This window comes from Canis lupus, chromosome 7, assembly GCF_048164855.1.
Source record: "Canis lupus baileyi chromosome 7, mCanLup2.hap1, whole genome shotgun sequence".
Taxonomy (NCBI): domain Eukaryota; kingdom Metazoa; phylum Chordata; class Mammalia; order Carnivora; family Canidae; genus Canis; species Canis lupus.
The window spans coordinates 44,432,085-44,446,146 of NC_132844.1; the positions used below are offsets into that span (position 1 = coordinate 44,432,085).

At 34.0% G+C, this 14,062-nt stretch overlaps 1 protein-coding gene across 1 annotated transcript in view; it reads left to right on the plus strand.

Moving 5' to 3' along the window:
- Positions 1–14,062, plus strand: part of EYS (eyes shut homolog) — a 1,513,100-nt gene that overhangs the window by 572,536 nt on the left and 926,502 nt on the right. The window contains exons 17-18 of the mRNA XM_072832461.1: positions 9,807–9,978; positions 10,904–10,982. Coding sequence (XP_072688562.1) covers positions 9,807–9,978; positions 10,904–10,982 — 251 coding nt within the window. The remainder of the gene's footprint in view (positions 1–9,806; positions 9,979–10,903; positions 10,983–14,062) is intronic.

The following is a 14,062-nucleotide window of genomic DNA, read 5'->3' on the forward strand; positions in this document are numbered from 1 at the left end:
ACCTTCAACACTTTTTTTTTTATACAAACCAGATACTGAAAAGGACTCCTAGGAAAATATTCATTTCCTAGAACATTTTCAGACATCAAGTTCCCAAGAAAGAAACTGAGATCTACATGCAGGGAACTTCTTGAGGATGCTTTCAATAACCATGCCTATAAGGGAGAAACGAAGTAGACTGGGAAAGGAAGATGCTGAACCAAGATGTCATTCTAATAAAAGGCTCAGTTAATCACTCAAGGCTTGCTGAAGCATCCTTCAGAGTTGACTCAAATTGAGTCACTCTCATACACTACACAGCAGCCAGTGAGGGGGCCCAAACTTAAGCAAAGCAGTTCCCTATAGCCAACGAAAATTCAATTTGTGGGGAAGAATCCATTTCCAAACTGTTGACAGGCAACACCTCCAGCAGCAGGAGAAATGAGTTCCTCTCTTTTGAACAAGGATCTGGAATGTTTATCACTTCATAAACCACAGTCAATTCCAACTGCTTTCAAAAATAAGTACACTTCATCTAAAAACTGCTCCCTGTGTATTTTGATTTGTCTCTTTTTCTGAGTAAAACCAAGAGGGTAATTACTGGGAAGAACTATGACTTCTGTCATTGAAGCAGTTCTTAATACTATAGCTGACTCATCTTCCTGCTCCCCTACTTAAATTCTATTACTTTCATCCTTATTTGCTAAAATATGCTTCTTAGTGGATTACCTGGTGAAGTAATACAGAATGTTATGCCTGAGAGTTCTGCTCTCTTAGTAAGGCTGTAGCTGATGTATTTTGTCTATTTCCTGATAACACTGGGCAAAGAAGTACCAACAAATATACGTCCAGTAGGTCAGCTTGATGCCACATGTTTTCATCTTTGTCCCTATATTATAACAGCACCTTATATCATCCTGAGAGCCTCCACCAATAACTCTGTAAGGATAATGACTTCTTTCCTTACCTGATTATCTTGGCACAAAGAGGGTAAAGTGACTATATGGAAATCTAGTGGTATCCTCTTTATTCCCTCCCCCAGGTAATTAGGACCTGTAGATGATGGAGCTTGTATTTTTAGGAATGCAAAGCACAATTTCCCAGTGGTTCACAGAGAGTGATGATATATGATCCTACTCTTACTTTTACCCTTGGTTCCCAATTTCATGTATTATACTTAATTTAGGACATAATATCAATAACATGATCATTATGAGTGTGTAATGCATTCTATAAGATGGTGCCCCATCCCCATAAGCTCTCATCTCCAAGTTAACACCTAGCAGTTTGGGGATGATGTAGTGTAATATAGAGCCATTGGATTTCATGGTTATATGATCATCAGTACGCTTTTCTATAAAGTAGATTCCTTGGTCCACTGAGATGTTATGAGAAATTTGATTTTGGGGGTCACCACTAAATAAGCTCTTGATTAGTAATGCTGGCTAAATGTCTCTTGGCAGGAGAGACAAGGAAGATATATCCATATCTAAAATAAGTGTCAATTCTAGTCAAAATGAATCACTTAAGTTCAGTATAACCTCCTGACTACCATGTCACTGACAACTTAGGTCTCTATTCCTAGCAGATTGGGTATTAAAGGAAAGCAATAACTGTATTAGTCTTGGAACATGAGTATCCATACATAGAGCCCATGCATAGCTTCTATGTTTAGCATCTACTTTGTTCATGCCTATTGTGGTTGCTGAGGACAGAGATGACTGATATTAACTGAGTTCTTTTGTAGGTGGCTATCTTCATGCTAACCTCATTAATCCATATATATGTCTCTTTTTCATATTTTTTGACTCAGATTGTCTTATACTTTTCCTTCCAGTCCAGTGATAAACCAGCCAGGTTATTTTCCACCACTTATGAGTCCAGGTATATTCTTATTTGGCCTACCTCTAATTCTATCCAAAGACAAGGACAACAACTTCTTGAATGAAAATCTTCCTATTGGGAGGATTTTTTTTTCAACTTTATCTTTGTAGAAAACCTCTGAGTGAAGCTACAGGAAAGTTGCCATCATTTTCAGTTTATATCCATAAACCGAATGAACCCATCCACAAACCATGCTCATGCTTTGTTCATCATCCTTCAGATGGTAATAAGGGAGGGACTCTTTCTAGTACAGCCACAGTGTGAATTGAGGGAGAGCAGCAGTGCATAATATAGGAGCACAAATTACACATGATCTCTGGTCTACTCATATTTGATCCCTGATATACCATCTACAATGGATTGTTACTGCAAATGCCCAGTGCTTAAGATTTATTAAATGAAACTCTGCCCATGTGGATATTTGATGTCTTATAGTCTTATGTCTTATAGTCACCCCTACCAGGGTCCAAAAGTATGGTAGGAACTTTTTTTCCAAGTTTAGGATAATTCTCTGCTGCATAGGCTTAGCCTAGAGTCTATGATCATCCTCCTCAATATTCCCTACATTGCATATTTTTCATTGCAGACATCTTTAATAACATAGAGATGATTGAGATGAATGACCCAAAGAACAAGATAACATGTGCTACAGAGTTCAATTAATTTAGTAAAATTATTGTACGTTAATCTATTCAAATATATCTTTTGCCATATTTCTTGTCCTTTTCCTTTCCTTTTTACTTTTAAAATACCAACTTAAAGTAAGTGAGAGTCCCTGATACCAGCCCACATTTCTTAGATGCTCTGTTCTGTTTTCTTTCTTTCTTTCTTTCTTTCTTTCTTTCTTTCTTTCTTTCTTTCTTTCTTTCTTTCTTTTTTTTTTATCTCTGGGCATTTCAACCTAATAAATTCTACTGATTTGTTTTCAAATTCAGTGGTTGTTTCTCAGCTATGTCTAGTCCATTGAGAAGCTCACTAAAGGGATTCTTCATCTGTAAGTATTATTTATTAGCATTTCCATTTGAATATTTTTAATAATTTCTTTTTTTTTTTGACATTCCTCATTGATTGATTCATTGGTCAAATATTCACCTGTTTTTATATGTTAATTGTATTTTGTATTTCCTCTCTGATAGTTTTAAACTCTAACTCCTTTTTTATCTCATTCCACTGATGATTTGTGGGTATGGGTTTTTTTCATTTTGTTTTTTTTTGCTTTTTGTGAGTGTCTTATAATTTTTAAATTTATTTACTTTTAAACAAAACTGTGAATTTTCCTACATTGCTCCTGAAAGAATAGCATTTGTTGGACTGCCTGCCTGGAAACACTTTATGATAGTTGATCTATTTTTTTTTAATTTAAATATTGTTGATAATAAAATATCTTGCTATAAAATTCTCCTTTTGATCTAAAAAGGTTTTTTTTTTTCCATTATCATATATCATAATTTAAAATGGTTAGAAGTGTCCATCTGAATTTTCAAAGTCATTGATTCCTAAGTCCATTAATTATGTGATTATTGCATGCTTGCATTAATTTATTAGGTCATTCATATACCATCCTACTATGTAAGTTGTAATCGTTTTTAAAATATCACCATAATTTGGATGTTTTAACAGTAGATAAGGATAGATATACTTTAAAGATAATCTGATAAAAGTTGTTAGCTAATTTTTATTAGGAAATATTCAAGGAAAATTTTAAAAATGAGTTAGAATTTTAGTAGGACCTGGGTAAAATCAGGCTTCAAATAAGCAGAGATAAGGAAATAAAATTCCAGATAGAACTATCAGGAGTAACAGATATAAGAAAATATAATATTTAATTCCAATCTAGTTTGTTGAAAGCAGTGATTCTCACATCTACCTGTGCTTTGAAAACATCTGGAGAGACATTTTTAAAAATATAGATTGTGTGAGGCATACTCTTGGTTAGTGATACATTGATATATAGATAGAGCCATGCTTATTTGCATATAGTATTTCTGTTATAACATTGTTGATGCATGTAGATATTTTACTGATTGTGCTTCTCAGTTCATATTCTTTAATGGCTTATTGCTGAAAATGATTCATTAATTTCTGCTGTGAAAATGTTCAATACAGAGACACATGTTGACGCGGTCTGGTAAAGAGGGTATTGAAATGGCAGAGGCCTGGGAAGTGCCTTAAATGCCACAGGTAATCATCTACCCTGCTAGGAAAGGAAGTTACCTATACTATTAATGAAGTCAAGGACTCTAATGTTAGAATTACAAACTGAAAATATTTCAAATACAATCTTGTATGTGGTGGATATGTTTACAAATATTAAAACATTTCTTTCCAAAGAAACAATAGTGATATATATAATGTGAGTTGTATGTTAAAAGCACTTAAACTTCACTGGGCCGAAGATTTGTGGCATTAATTTTTATGAATGATTTTCAGTAAGGTCTGTGTGTTCACAAATATGCAAATTTTTATCTAGAACTGTATGGAAACCTATTACATCTGAAAGTTTATTCTTTTTAAAAATATTTTTCAGGTAGTAAAATGACGCTAAAGCTGAAATCTCTAGCACAGAGGGCAGGTATTTTTTTAGGTGCTCCTAACTGTGTGCTGTCCACCATCAATGTTAGTAAATTATGTTTTTTTTTTTCTTAATTTTGTATGTATACCATTTATTACTAGTTTTTATACCTATATTACATTTATAACTTTATATAACTACTGGATCAGTTCTGTGCCTATCCAGCTTTTAAAAAAAGATCAAGTAAATCTAAAAACTAAGTCTGGAAATAGTTTTAACTGATAAGAACAAATTAAGAATCAACCTGTGATCCCAAGAAAAAGAAGCAAGTAAAATTCTATAAAGTTCTTATTTTTTATTAATAATAAAAACAATGTAATTTTTTGCTCTCTTTAGGGATTGATATGTTGATATTTAGTAACTATGGAATTATTATTCCAAGATATACTTTGTGGTTTTGTAAGCCCCAAAGCAGGCAGCGAGATAGCAGAAAATAAAATAGGTTAGACATAGCAAAAAGTAAAAATAGATGATAGATAGATAGATGATAGATGATAGATAGATAGATAGATAGATAGATAGATAGATAGATAGATGATAGATAGATGATAGATAATTATCATGTTTCTTCTCTTATCAAATGAAACCCCAATGTTCATCATTAAATTATCTGCAAAATATTTATTACAATCTGATGGAAGTAAGCTGTGAAGGTACATACCAGGTCAATGGGAACTAACTATGGAAGAAGTCCAGAACCATGACTGATACAAAATAGATGCTCAGTGAATATGCGTTGGATACATTAATGAGCAGTAAGAAGTATTTGATGCATAAGGCAAGGTAGGCAAAGAATTAAGACTGAGATTTTGAGCAAGCCTTTGGTAAGGTCTAACACTAAATATTATTTATTTTTTTTATTTTCTTGGATTCATGAAGACAATATCAAAGCATTCAAATTTGAATCCTATAAAGAAGATCAATGAACATATTGTTATAATAATAAATTATTATATAATCACTTTTCATCTTTTGCATGCTGTTAGAAATGCATACATACTCTCTGGAAATCTCTCAACTATGCTACAATGTAGATATTTTGATCCATAATTTACAGATGAGTAATTTAAAGTTTGGATAAGTTGGTAATTATATTTTTGTTGTACTTATTTTTTAGTTATTTTTCATTTCTGGAACATAATAATGGCTTTCCATTTATGGTGGTGATACGATTTCTATTATTTTCAGATTTATTATGATATAATTTATAAAACTGTAAGATATTTAAAGTGTACAACATAATGATTTCGTGTATATAAGAATTATAAAAGGATTTATCCCATCTAGTTAATTAGAACACCTCAGAATTTTTATCTTTTTAGGAAAATATGTAAGTTATATCTCTTAACATATTTCAAATTATACAATACAATATTATTGACCACAGTCACTGTGTTTGTGTACATTAGATCCTGAGAGCTTATTCATCTTACAGCTGAAAGTTTGTGTGATTTCAACAACCTCTTCCTGTTTCCTCTACTCCCAACACCTGGCAACCACTTTTCTTCTCTATTTCTATAGGTTTGACTTTTTTTCTTAGTTTTTTTTTTTTTTTTTAAGATTCCACAGATAAGTGATACTGTGCAGTACTTGTCTTTCTCTGTCTGACTTAGCTTAATGTCCTCAGAGTTCATGTTGTCAAAAACAACAGTATTTCCTTCTTTCTCAGGGCTGATAACTATCTATAAGAGATCATTTTGAACCAAAGTCTAACACTCTCTGCATCTTTATTATTTTTTAATTTATCATGAAAGCTTCTCTGTTTGAAGGTGGGGAAAAATAAAGATTCCATTAAGTAATTTCCCTTCCCTGCCTTTCAAGCCTTTCAAGGTAAGACATGCCTTTCAAGCACACACCTTAGAGGGATCACTTCATTCCAGATTCTGATTCTTACCATTCCAAGGACAGACAGTTTCCCCAGATTCTCAAGAACTGTTTTGTTCAACACAAAAACAGATGGGTAAAGCAAAGTATAAATACACGCATACTCACACCACAATGATCTGGAAGAATGAAGCACTGAATCAGACAAACACAATTTAAGCCCTCATGGAGCTAAGCTTGGAAAGGAAAAGGTAAACAAACAAACAAAAAAAGATAGATGAACAAATTTTTACTTGCAATGGGGAAAAACATTAAAATTAGGATAACGGTGATTGTGATTGGGGAAGGGGATGCAGTTTTAACTACTGTGGTCAAATAGGCCTCATTGAGAAAATGTCACTTAAATAAATATTTGAGAAAGAAAGAGATGAATTGTGTAAAATCTAGGATAAGAGACTGCTAGGAAAAGAGACCAAGTTTTTGAGGAAACACAAGGTCAGTGTAACTACAGCGGAGTAGTCAAGGATAATGATAGAATAAGGTGAAGTTAGAAAGGTAAAAAGAGGACATGACTTGAATGGTGCTGAAGTATTAGGGCATTAAAAATGAAAAAAAAAAAAGAGGTTTACAAGGAACAGAATGTCCAAGTCAAATGATGATTACATTCTTAGTCTCTCTGGAGGTTACTTAGGAAGTCAAATTAAGACTAGTTTACTTAATGAATAAAACAGTGGGGGAATAAAAAGCTCTTAGGTAATGTTGATGGTGCTTCTCCAGTAAAATTGAGACACTCCTGCCCTCTCTAACAGAGAATACAGCAGAGAATTGTATCTTCTGTGAAGTCTCTTATCTCTAAATGGTACTAGATGTTTCCTGTCCAATTCCCTTTTATCATTTTACTCCTTGCCCGACACTTTTCTGGTAAATTCACCATCTCTTTGTAACTGAAATTTTCGTCATGGACTCTGCCAGCATTCTACATAGTGCTACGGAGACACTTTTTACTCATCTTATTAATTAGAATAATAATGCCTCTGGAAATATCAAAATCACTCATTTGATACAATATGATTGTGATTTTTTTTTGTCAACAAAATGATAGTAATTATATGTTAAATATGCATCAGGCCCTGGACTAGTTGTTTTAAATACATAGTTTTACTTTATCATCTCAATAAACCTGTGATGTCCTAATAAATAACCCTCATTTACAAATGAGAAAATTAGATGATGAATGTGTCTTCACTAAATATTATTATTGTCACAAATACCTGCTCTCTTCTGGCAGAAGATCACTCATCTTCATCTCATTTATGATAGGCTTGATTGTGTGACTTGGATCAGCAAATGAAACGTAGGTGGGAGATTTAAGAACCAGTATATGCTTGTCAAGTACCCCTTTCCCTTTCCCAGGATGATGACAATGTCCCAGGTAGAGGATGTTCCATTAACCTGGGTCCCATAATGAAGACTGAAAAGTGGAGTATGAGTGAGAAATATACCTGTGTGACATGAGTCACTGAGATTTAGGAAAGGGGGTCTTTTTCATTTTTAATATTAATGTGCACTATTATGCTTGTTCAATCCATATTCTGAACCTAAATTTTGATGGTCCTTTTAAACATGGCTGTGGATTTGACCAATTTACATGCATTATTTTTATGAATATCATTAATATCCAAAGTACTATTTAGGTAATAGCATTGTTTTTTTCTTTAAGCAGCCATTACATAATAGGATTTTGACTTGAAAACTGACAGTCTATGAAGAGAATTTCCAAAAATATTTTTTGCATTTGAAGCCTCATTTGCAATAAATCACAGACTCCCAGTGTGACTGCTCTAAATAACATTCACTTGAATAGATAGTTCTACAAATGATATGAAAATTAGTTAAGTTATGATACAACTTTGTGAAATGGCTGCCTATCTGGCAGTAGCCTTGTCCTCCCCAGCTTTTTCCTGGTATGCAAACAAGTGCTGAGATACCTAACTCACACAGAATATACTCTTTCAAACATTTTATCTGAATTTTCTCGGATTCCTTTTCACCATGATCATCAAAGCTTTCTTGATCCTCTTTCTCAGATATAGACTCAATTAATTCCATTTCTTAAATGCCCAAAGCACTCAGTTTGCTCTCTCATTAGGACAGACACCATACTGTTACATATTAAGATATAGTATGATGGTATCACATAGTGGTTAACAGCATGCACTCTGCCATTTACTAGCCGTGAGATCTTATGCTTTATTTTCTTATTCTATAAAATGGGGAGAGAAATTTCCATGTCAGAAAACTAAGCCTTCAACACAAGGCCCGGCATGCCTGTAAGTGCTCAACTAGTGGTAACTAGATGTTCAGTACAGACGGACATAATGACAAAGAGATTATTCTAACCATTTTTACCATGTCTCTCTACTTTCTCCTAATACCTCTCACATGTAAAACCTTAACTACCATCTAGCTTCCCATTAAGCTTTGCTTATGTTGTTCTCCTGATGTTTTCTATCCATAAATATTGCCTCTGACAAAACGTTTCTGGATTAATAGGGTCACTCTCTTTTCTTGTTTTGTTGTTTATTGTTTCTCCTTTTTCTGTTTGGTACCCTTAGTTGACCACAGAGGTAGCATACGGTAGGTGCTTAATAAATATTTAAAACTTGGCCTTTGAAAACACTGGTATTTTGCCAAAAGTAGATTGCATTTAGAGATCTTAGCCCATTAATAGACTCACCAAGACCAAATTTAGTAAAATTCACTCTTTCTTTATTAAAAAAAAAAGATTTTATTTATTTATTCATGAGAGACACAGAGAGAGAGAGAGAGAGAGAGAGAGAGAGACATAAGCAGAGAGAGAAGCAAGCTCCATGCAGGGGGCCTGATGTGGGACTCTATCCCAGAACTCCAGGATCACGCCCCAGCCAAAGGCAACGCTCAACCACTGAGCCACTCAGGCATCACAAACTTGCTCTTTTTTAACTCCTATAAGTAAGAAATGTTTGACTGCCAATAATCATTAAAAAAAGGGGAGGATCCCTCAGTGGCTCAGTGGTTTAGTGCCTGCCTTGAGCCCAGGCCGTGATCCTGAAATCCCGGGATCGAGTCCCATGTCAGGCTCCCTGCATGGAGCCTGCTTCTCCCTCTGCTTGTGTCTCTGTCTCTCTCTCTCTCTCTGTATCTCTCATGGATAAATAAATACAATCTTATAAAACAAAAACTATGAAAAAAACCCTATGAATTAGTATTTACAGTGACAAATTGATATATTATTTCACTAATATTCTCAATTCCTCACACTAAAAACAAATTTCTTAAGAAGATTAAGCTTGTGCTTTGTTTTTCTCATTTACATTAAATTAGAAGTGTAAGAGTTTATAGATCTGGTATGTTTAACCTTGAGAAATGTTTTATTTTGCTACAGTGTGTCAAATTACTTTTCTGTGAAGGGAGTCTTGATTTCTTGGTGACATTTACCATAAATGAACAAACTTTTGAGTTTTACATATAAATGGTCTCATGTTTTATCTTGTCTCTTCTATTGCAGGCATTGATTGTGAAGTAAATATAGATGAATGTCTATCAGAGCCCTGTCTCCAAGATGGAACTTGCATTGATGGCATCAATCATTATACCTGTGACTGCAAGAGTGGATTTTTCGGAACACATTGTGAAACAAATGCAAATGATTGCCTCTCAAATCCTTGTCTACATGGAAGGTAAGAATTTTTATTTTTCTATTATTAAATCAGAAAATAAATTTAACTCACAATATTTAGGACATGTCACGGGAAAGTTGATAAATATAATTTTAATTATGCTCTTTCATAAAACAAGAGCTAAGTACAGTTAAGATGAGATGCTGCCTGTTTTACTTAATGCAATGTACTGATATGTTATCTCTGCTCTTTTATTTCTGCTCATTAGCATAAAGTAATTTTCAATAAATGTGGATTAATTGGACTTTAATATACTTAAAGGTAACTGCTTACAGTAATAGAAGTAGCAGGTAAGATGATGAGACATTCTATTATTTGCTCTGCAAAGGGATAATACCACACACTTAGTATTTAAAATGTCCCTAAGTAGACTGGTTCTCTCATCCCTATGTGCATGTAAGGTATTTTTGACTCTCTTTATGAAATTGCATAATAACTCTCATGCTCATGGATAGAATATTAGTTTATGCAAATTTAGACCCTGGATATTTCTAAGAGATGCAAGTGGCAAAGAATGCTTCATAGATGCACCAGCCTTTCTCTGCAGCATTATTTTTTCTTTTTTAGTCCTGCCACTGACTTTGTAAGCAGAGAAGGGAGGATAAGGATGGGTAGCTCACTGTAGTGCAATTTGGCCATAGCTGACTTCAGTTCCCTACATAAATTCTAGACATACTTTTTATCTTTAGAACTGTTCTTTCCTTATAATGCCATGGGGATGATGGCAAAAATTAAAATTGATCTGTTCTTTCAGTCCAATCACCTTGAAGGATAAGAAACCAGGAACAGACTCTGCCTTCTATTGCTTGTGGGAATTTTTTTTTTTTTTTACCGTGACTGGAAAAGAAAAACTTTAAATAGTGAAACTCCTTTGAAATTATGTTTTAATGTCTTACTTATTTAAAAATTTAATTCTGTGTTTCAGATGTATAGATCTTGTTAGCAAGTATCAATGTTCATGTGTTGCGGAATGGACTACCTCAAGATGTAAGATCAAGATTAATGTAAGTTTTATATTACATTTAAAATAATTTAAAAGGACACCCGGGTGGCTCAGTAGTTTAGTGCCTGCCTTCAACCCAGAGCATGATCCTGGATTTCTGGGATCGAGTCCCACATCGGACTCCCTGCATAGAGCCTGCTTCTCCCTCTGCCTGTGTCTCTGCCTCTCTCTCTGTGTCTCTCATGAATAAATAAATACAATCTTTTAAAAATAAAATAAAATAATTTAAAAGAAAACCAAAGTAATTGTTATAGGTTTCAAAATTTCTTCAATAGTTGTTCATAATTTAACTGCTCTCTCACCTTCTTTGTAATTTCTCAGTTACTCCCAACAGAACTAAAAATGACAGCTTCTTTTCATTTTCCCTCCTCTGTCTCTTGTTATCATCAATTTCTACAATCTAGATCCCTCATTAATTAAATCCTGGAAGTGGTAATTTCAAAAGAAGGCTTAAAAGGCTTATGCTTTGCCATCTGCCTCCCCCTTTCTGGTCTTTGGACATACAGATGTCTGTGAATGTCTAGGGATGAGAGGACATTAAAATGATCCAGATAACACAAGAAAATAATACTGGATGTATGTGCCAAGAAATGGGTACATGTAAAGAACACCAACACCTGTAGTACTCTCAAGATCTGTTTTTGAGTCTTCAGGAGTCTGTGATGTGACTGGTGCATGGTATTTTATGTGGGATGCCTTATTTATTGAGAAATGTTGTTTACCTGAACTTTGAGATCATATTCGATGAGAGTCTTCTTAGCCTTACTCAATAATGGGAGATTCTTCCAAATCTTTCCTGTCTCACATGGTAAAGGAAGGAAGTATTGGGACTAAAAAGAGCCTGTAATAAAGTGAGACTATGAATATTTTATTTAACTCCTTTCTCTCATTCCCTTGTCAGTAAAATATAGCAATAATAATTCTGACGTTACATAGTCACTGGTATAATAATGCACATATGACATGGTAGGTATTCAGTAAATTATCTTTTCAGAGAGAGTAATAGGGTGGTGAAATGCAATAAGGAGAAACAGGAGTGAGCCACTATTTTGCTACTTACTTGCTATGTGTTCTTGGATAAATTATTTTATTATCCATCTTAGCTATTTAATGAGGATAGTCATAATAACATCCTCTTGGTTGTTGTGAGGAATAAATTAGATAATGCATGTAAAACAATTAGCACATTTTCTGACATTGTTTTATTAAAATTATTTCTTGATATTATATTGATTTGGTTCTAGATAGTGAAGCCATACTTGATATGGAAAAGGAAGTGTTATAATTAATAAATTCCCTGGTAAAAATGGACAAGGCATCTATCTTGTTAGCATTCTTAGCTATATTGCCTATGGCAATCTCTAAAACCCTGTCTCTCGGTAGTATAAATGAGGCATTCTTCTTCAGAATTAAACATATAATAAATAAATATTTTCTTTTGTAAACAGATTTCATACACACATACATGCAATATTATAAGAACAATTATTAAAATTCTACCTATATACTTCTAAATTTTTTCCTAATATTTTTATTTTATTTTAACATAAAACTGGACTCATTATTCTCCTTATTAAGACACTTTTTTTTTCACTTAGTGTATCTTAGGAACCATTGCATTGTAATACATAGAGTCCTGACTCATTCCATTTATTTATTTATTTATCTATCTATTTATTTATTTATTTATGTCCATTGAGGCATTTTATTTGCATACATGTATTATATCCCTAGAAAAAAAGAATTGGATTTTCTCTCCTATGTGTTTTCATCTTGTTTCTTCATGGTCCATGATGCCAGCTGAAGTTGTCAGTACAATGAAACAAAACTGGCAGGACAGAAGCAGATTATTATACCATTTTTCTAAATCTTTGAGTTGTACCTCAAATCTGAGGCTAATCATTCCACACTTGTTTAACCTGCCCATAAGGTCCATGGCAATTTTCCCAGCTCTTTGATTATTGATGATTTCAAATTCACAGAAGTAACCATGCTTCATCATCTCAGTTAGAAACCAGATGATGACTTTTGAGCACCGCCTATTAAGAACCTAGTGTTTGGTCTCTCTTCTCAACATCGTTAATGCTCGTTTGTTTGTTTGTTTGTTTGTTAATGCTCTTGAGAATGTCTGCCAGGATATTCACATGCCTCATTATGGTGGCATGAAAAGATGGTGGAAAGACACTGACTCATTACTTTTAACAGCTACATTTTCCAAATAAGTCTTGAAGAACCTCACTTATTTAGGAGCACCTGAGTGGCTCAGTCACTTAAGCATCTGACTCTTGATTTCAGCTCAGGTCATGATCTCAGAGTTGTAAAATCAAGACCCAAGTGGGGCTCCACACTTATTGCAGGGTCTGCTTTTAGATCCTCTTCCTCTTCCCTGCCCTCCACTCACATGCCCCCTCTCTCTAAAATAAAAGTATATTTTTAAAAGAAACCTTTCTTATTTAATGAGAGTATAAGCATGCCAGCTTCCTTAGATCCTAGTAAATAAAATCATTTTCTTTAAAGTGTTGACTAATTTGATGAGAAAAAAGGTGGCATGCCGTTGTTCTGATTTACATTTTCCCAGGTTATTACCAAGATTAAGCACCTTTCTGTAAGATTATTTGCCATCTGTATTTCTTTCTGCCTGTCTACTCATAGCCTTTGATGAATAGTATTTTTCTTTCGCATTTCTTATTCTTTGCTTTTTGGTTTGCATATATTATTCTAAATTGTGGGTAAAATCCATTGAGTTCTACAAAATTGAAATCTTGTCTAGAGCTTAGCTGCTCTTACTTTTTAAGAATTGTGAATTGTGGGATTTTTATATTTTTCTTTACTTTTTTCTTCTTTTAAAGATTTTGTTTATTCCTTTGGGAGATAGAGGGGGAGCTTACCCAGGGGGAGGGGGAGAGGCAGAGGGAGAGGAAGAAGCAGACTCCGCACTGAGCAGGGAGCCTGATGAAGGCTGAATCCCAGGACTCCTGGATCATGACCTGAGCCAAAGGCAGATGCTTAACTGGCTGAGCCACCTAGGTACCCTTACATTTTTCTTTATGACACTGGACTTTGAATTTCTCCTTAGAAAGT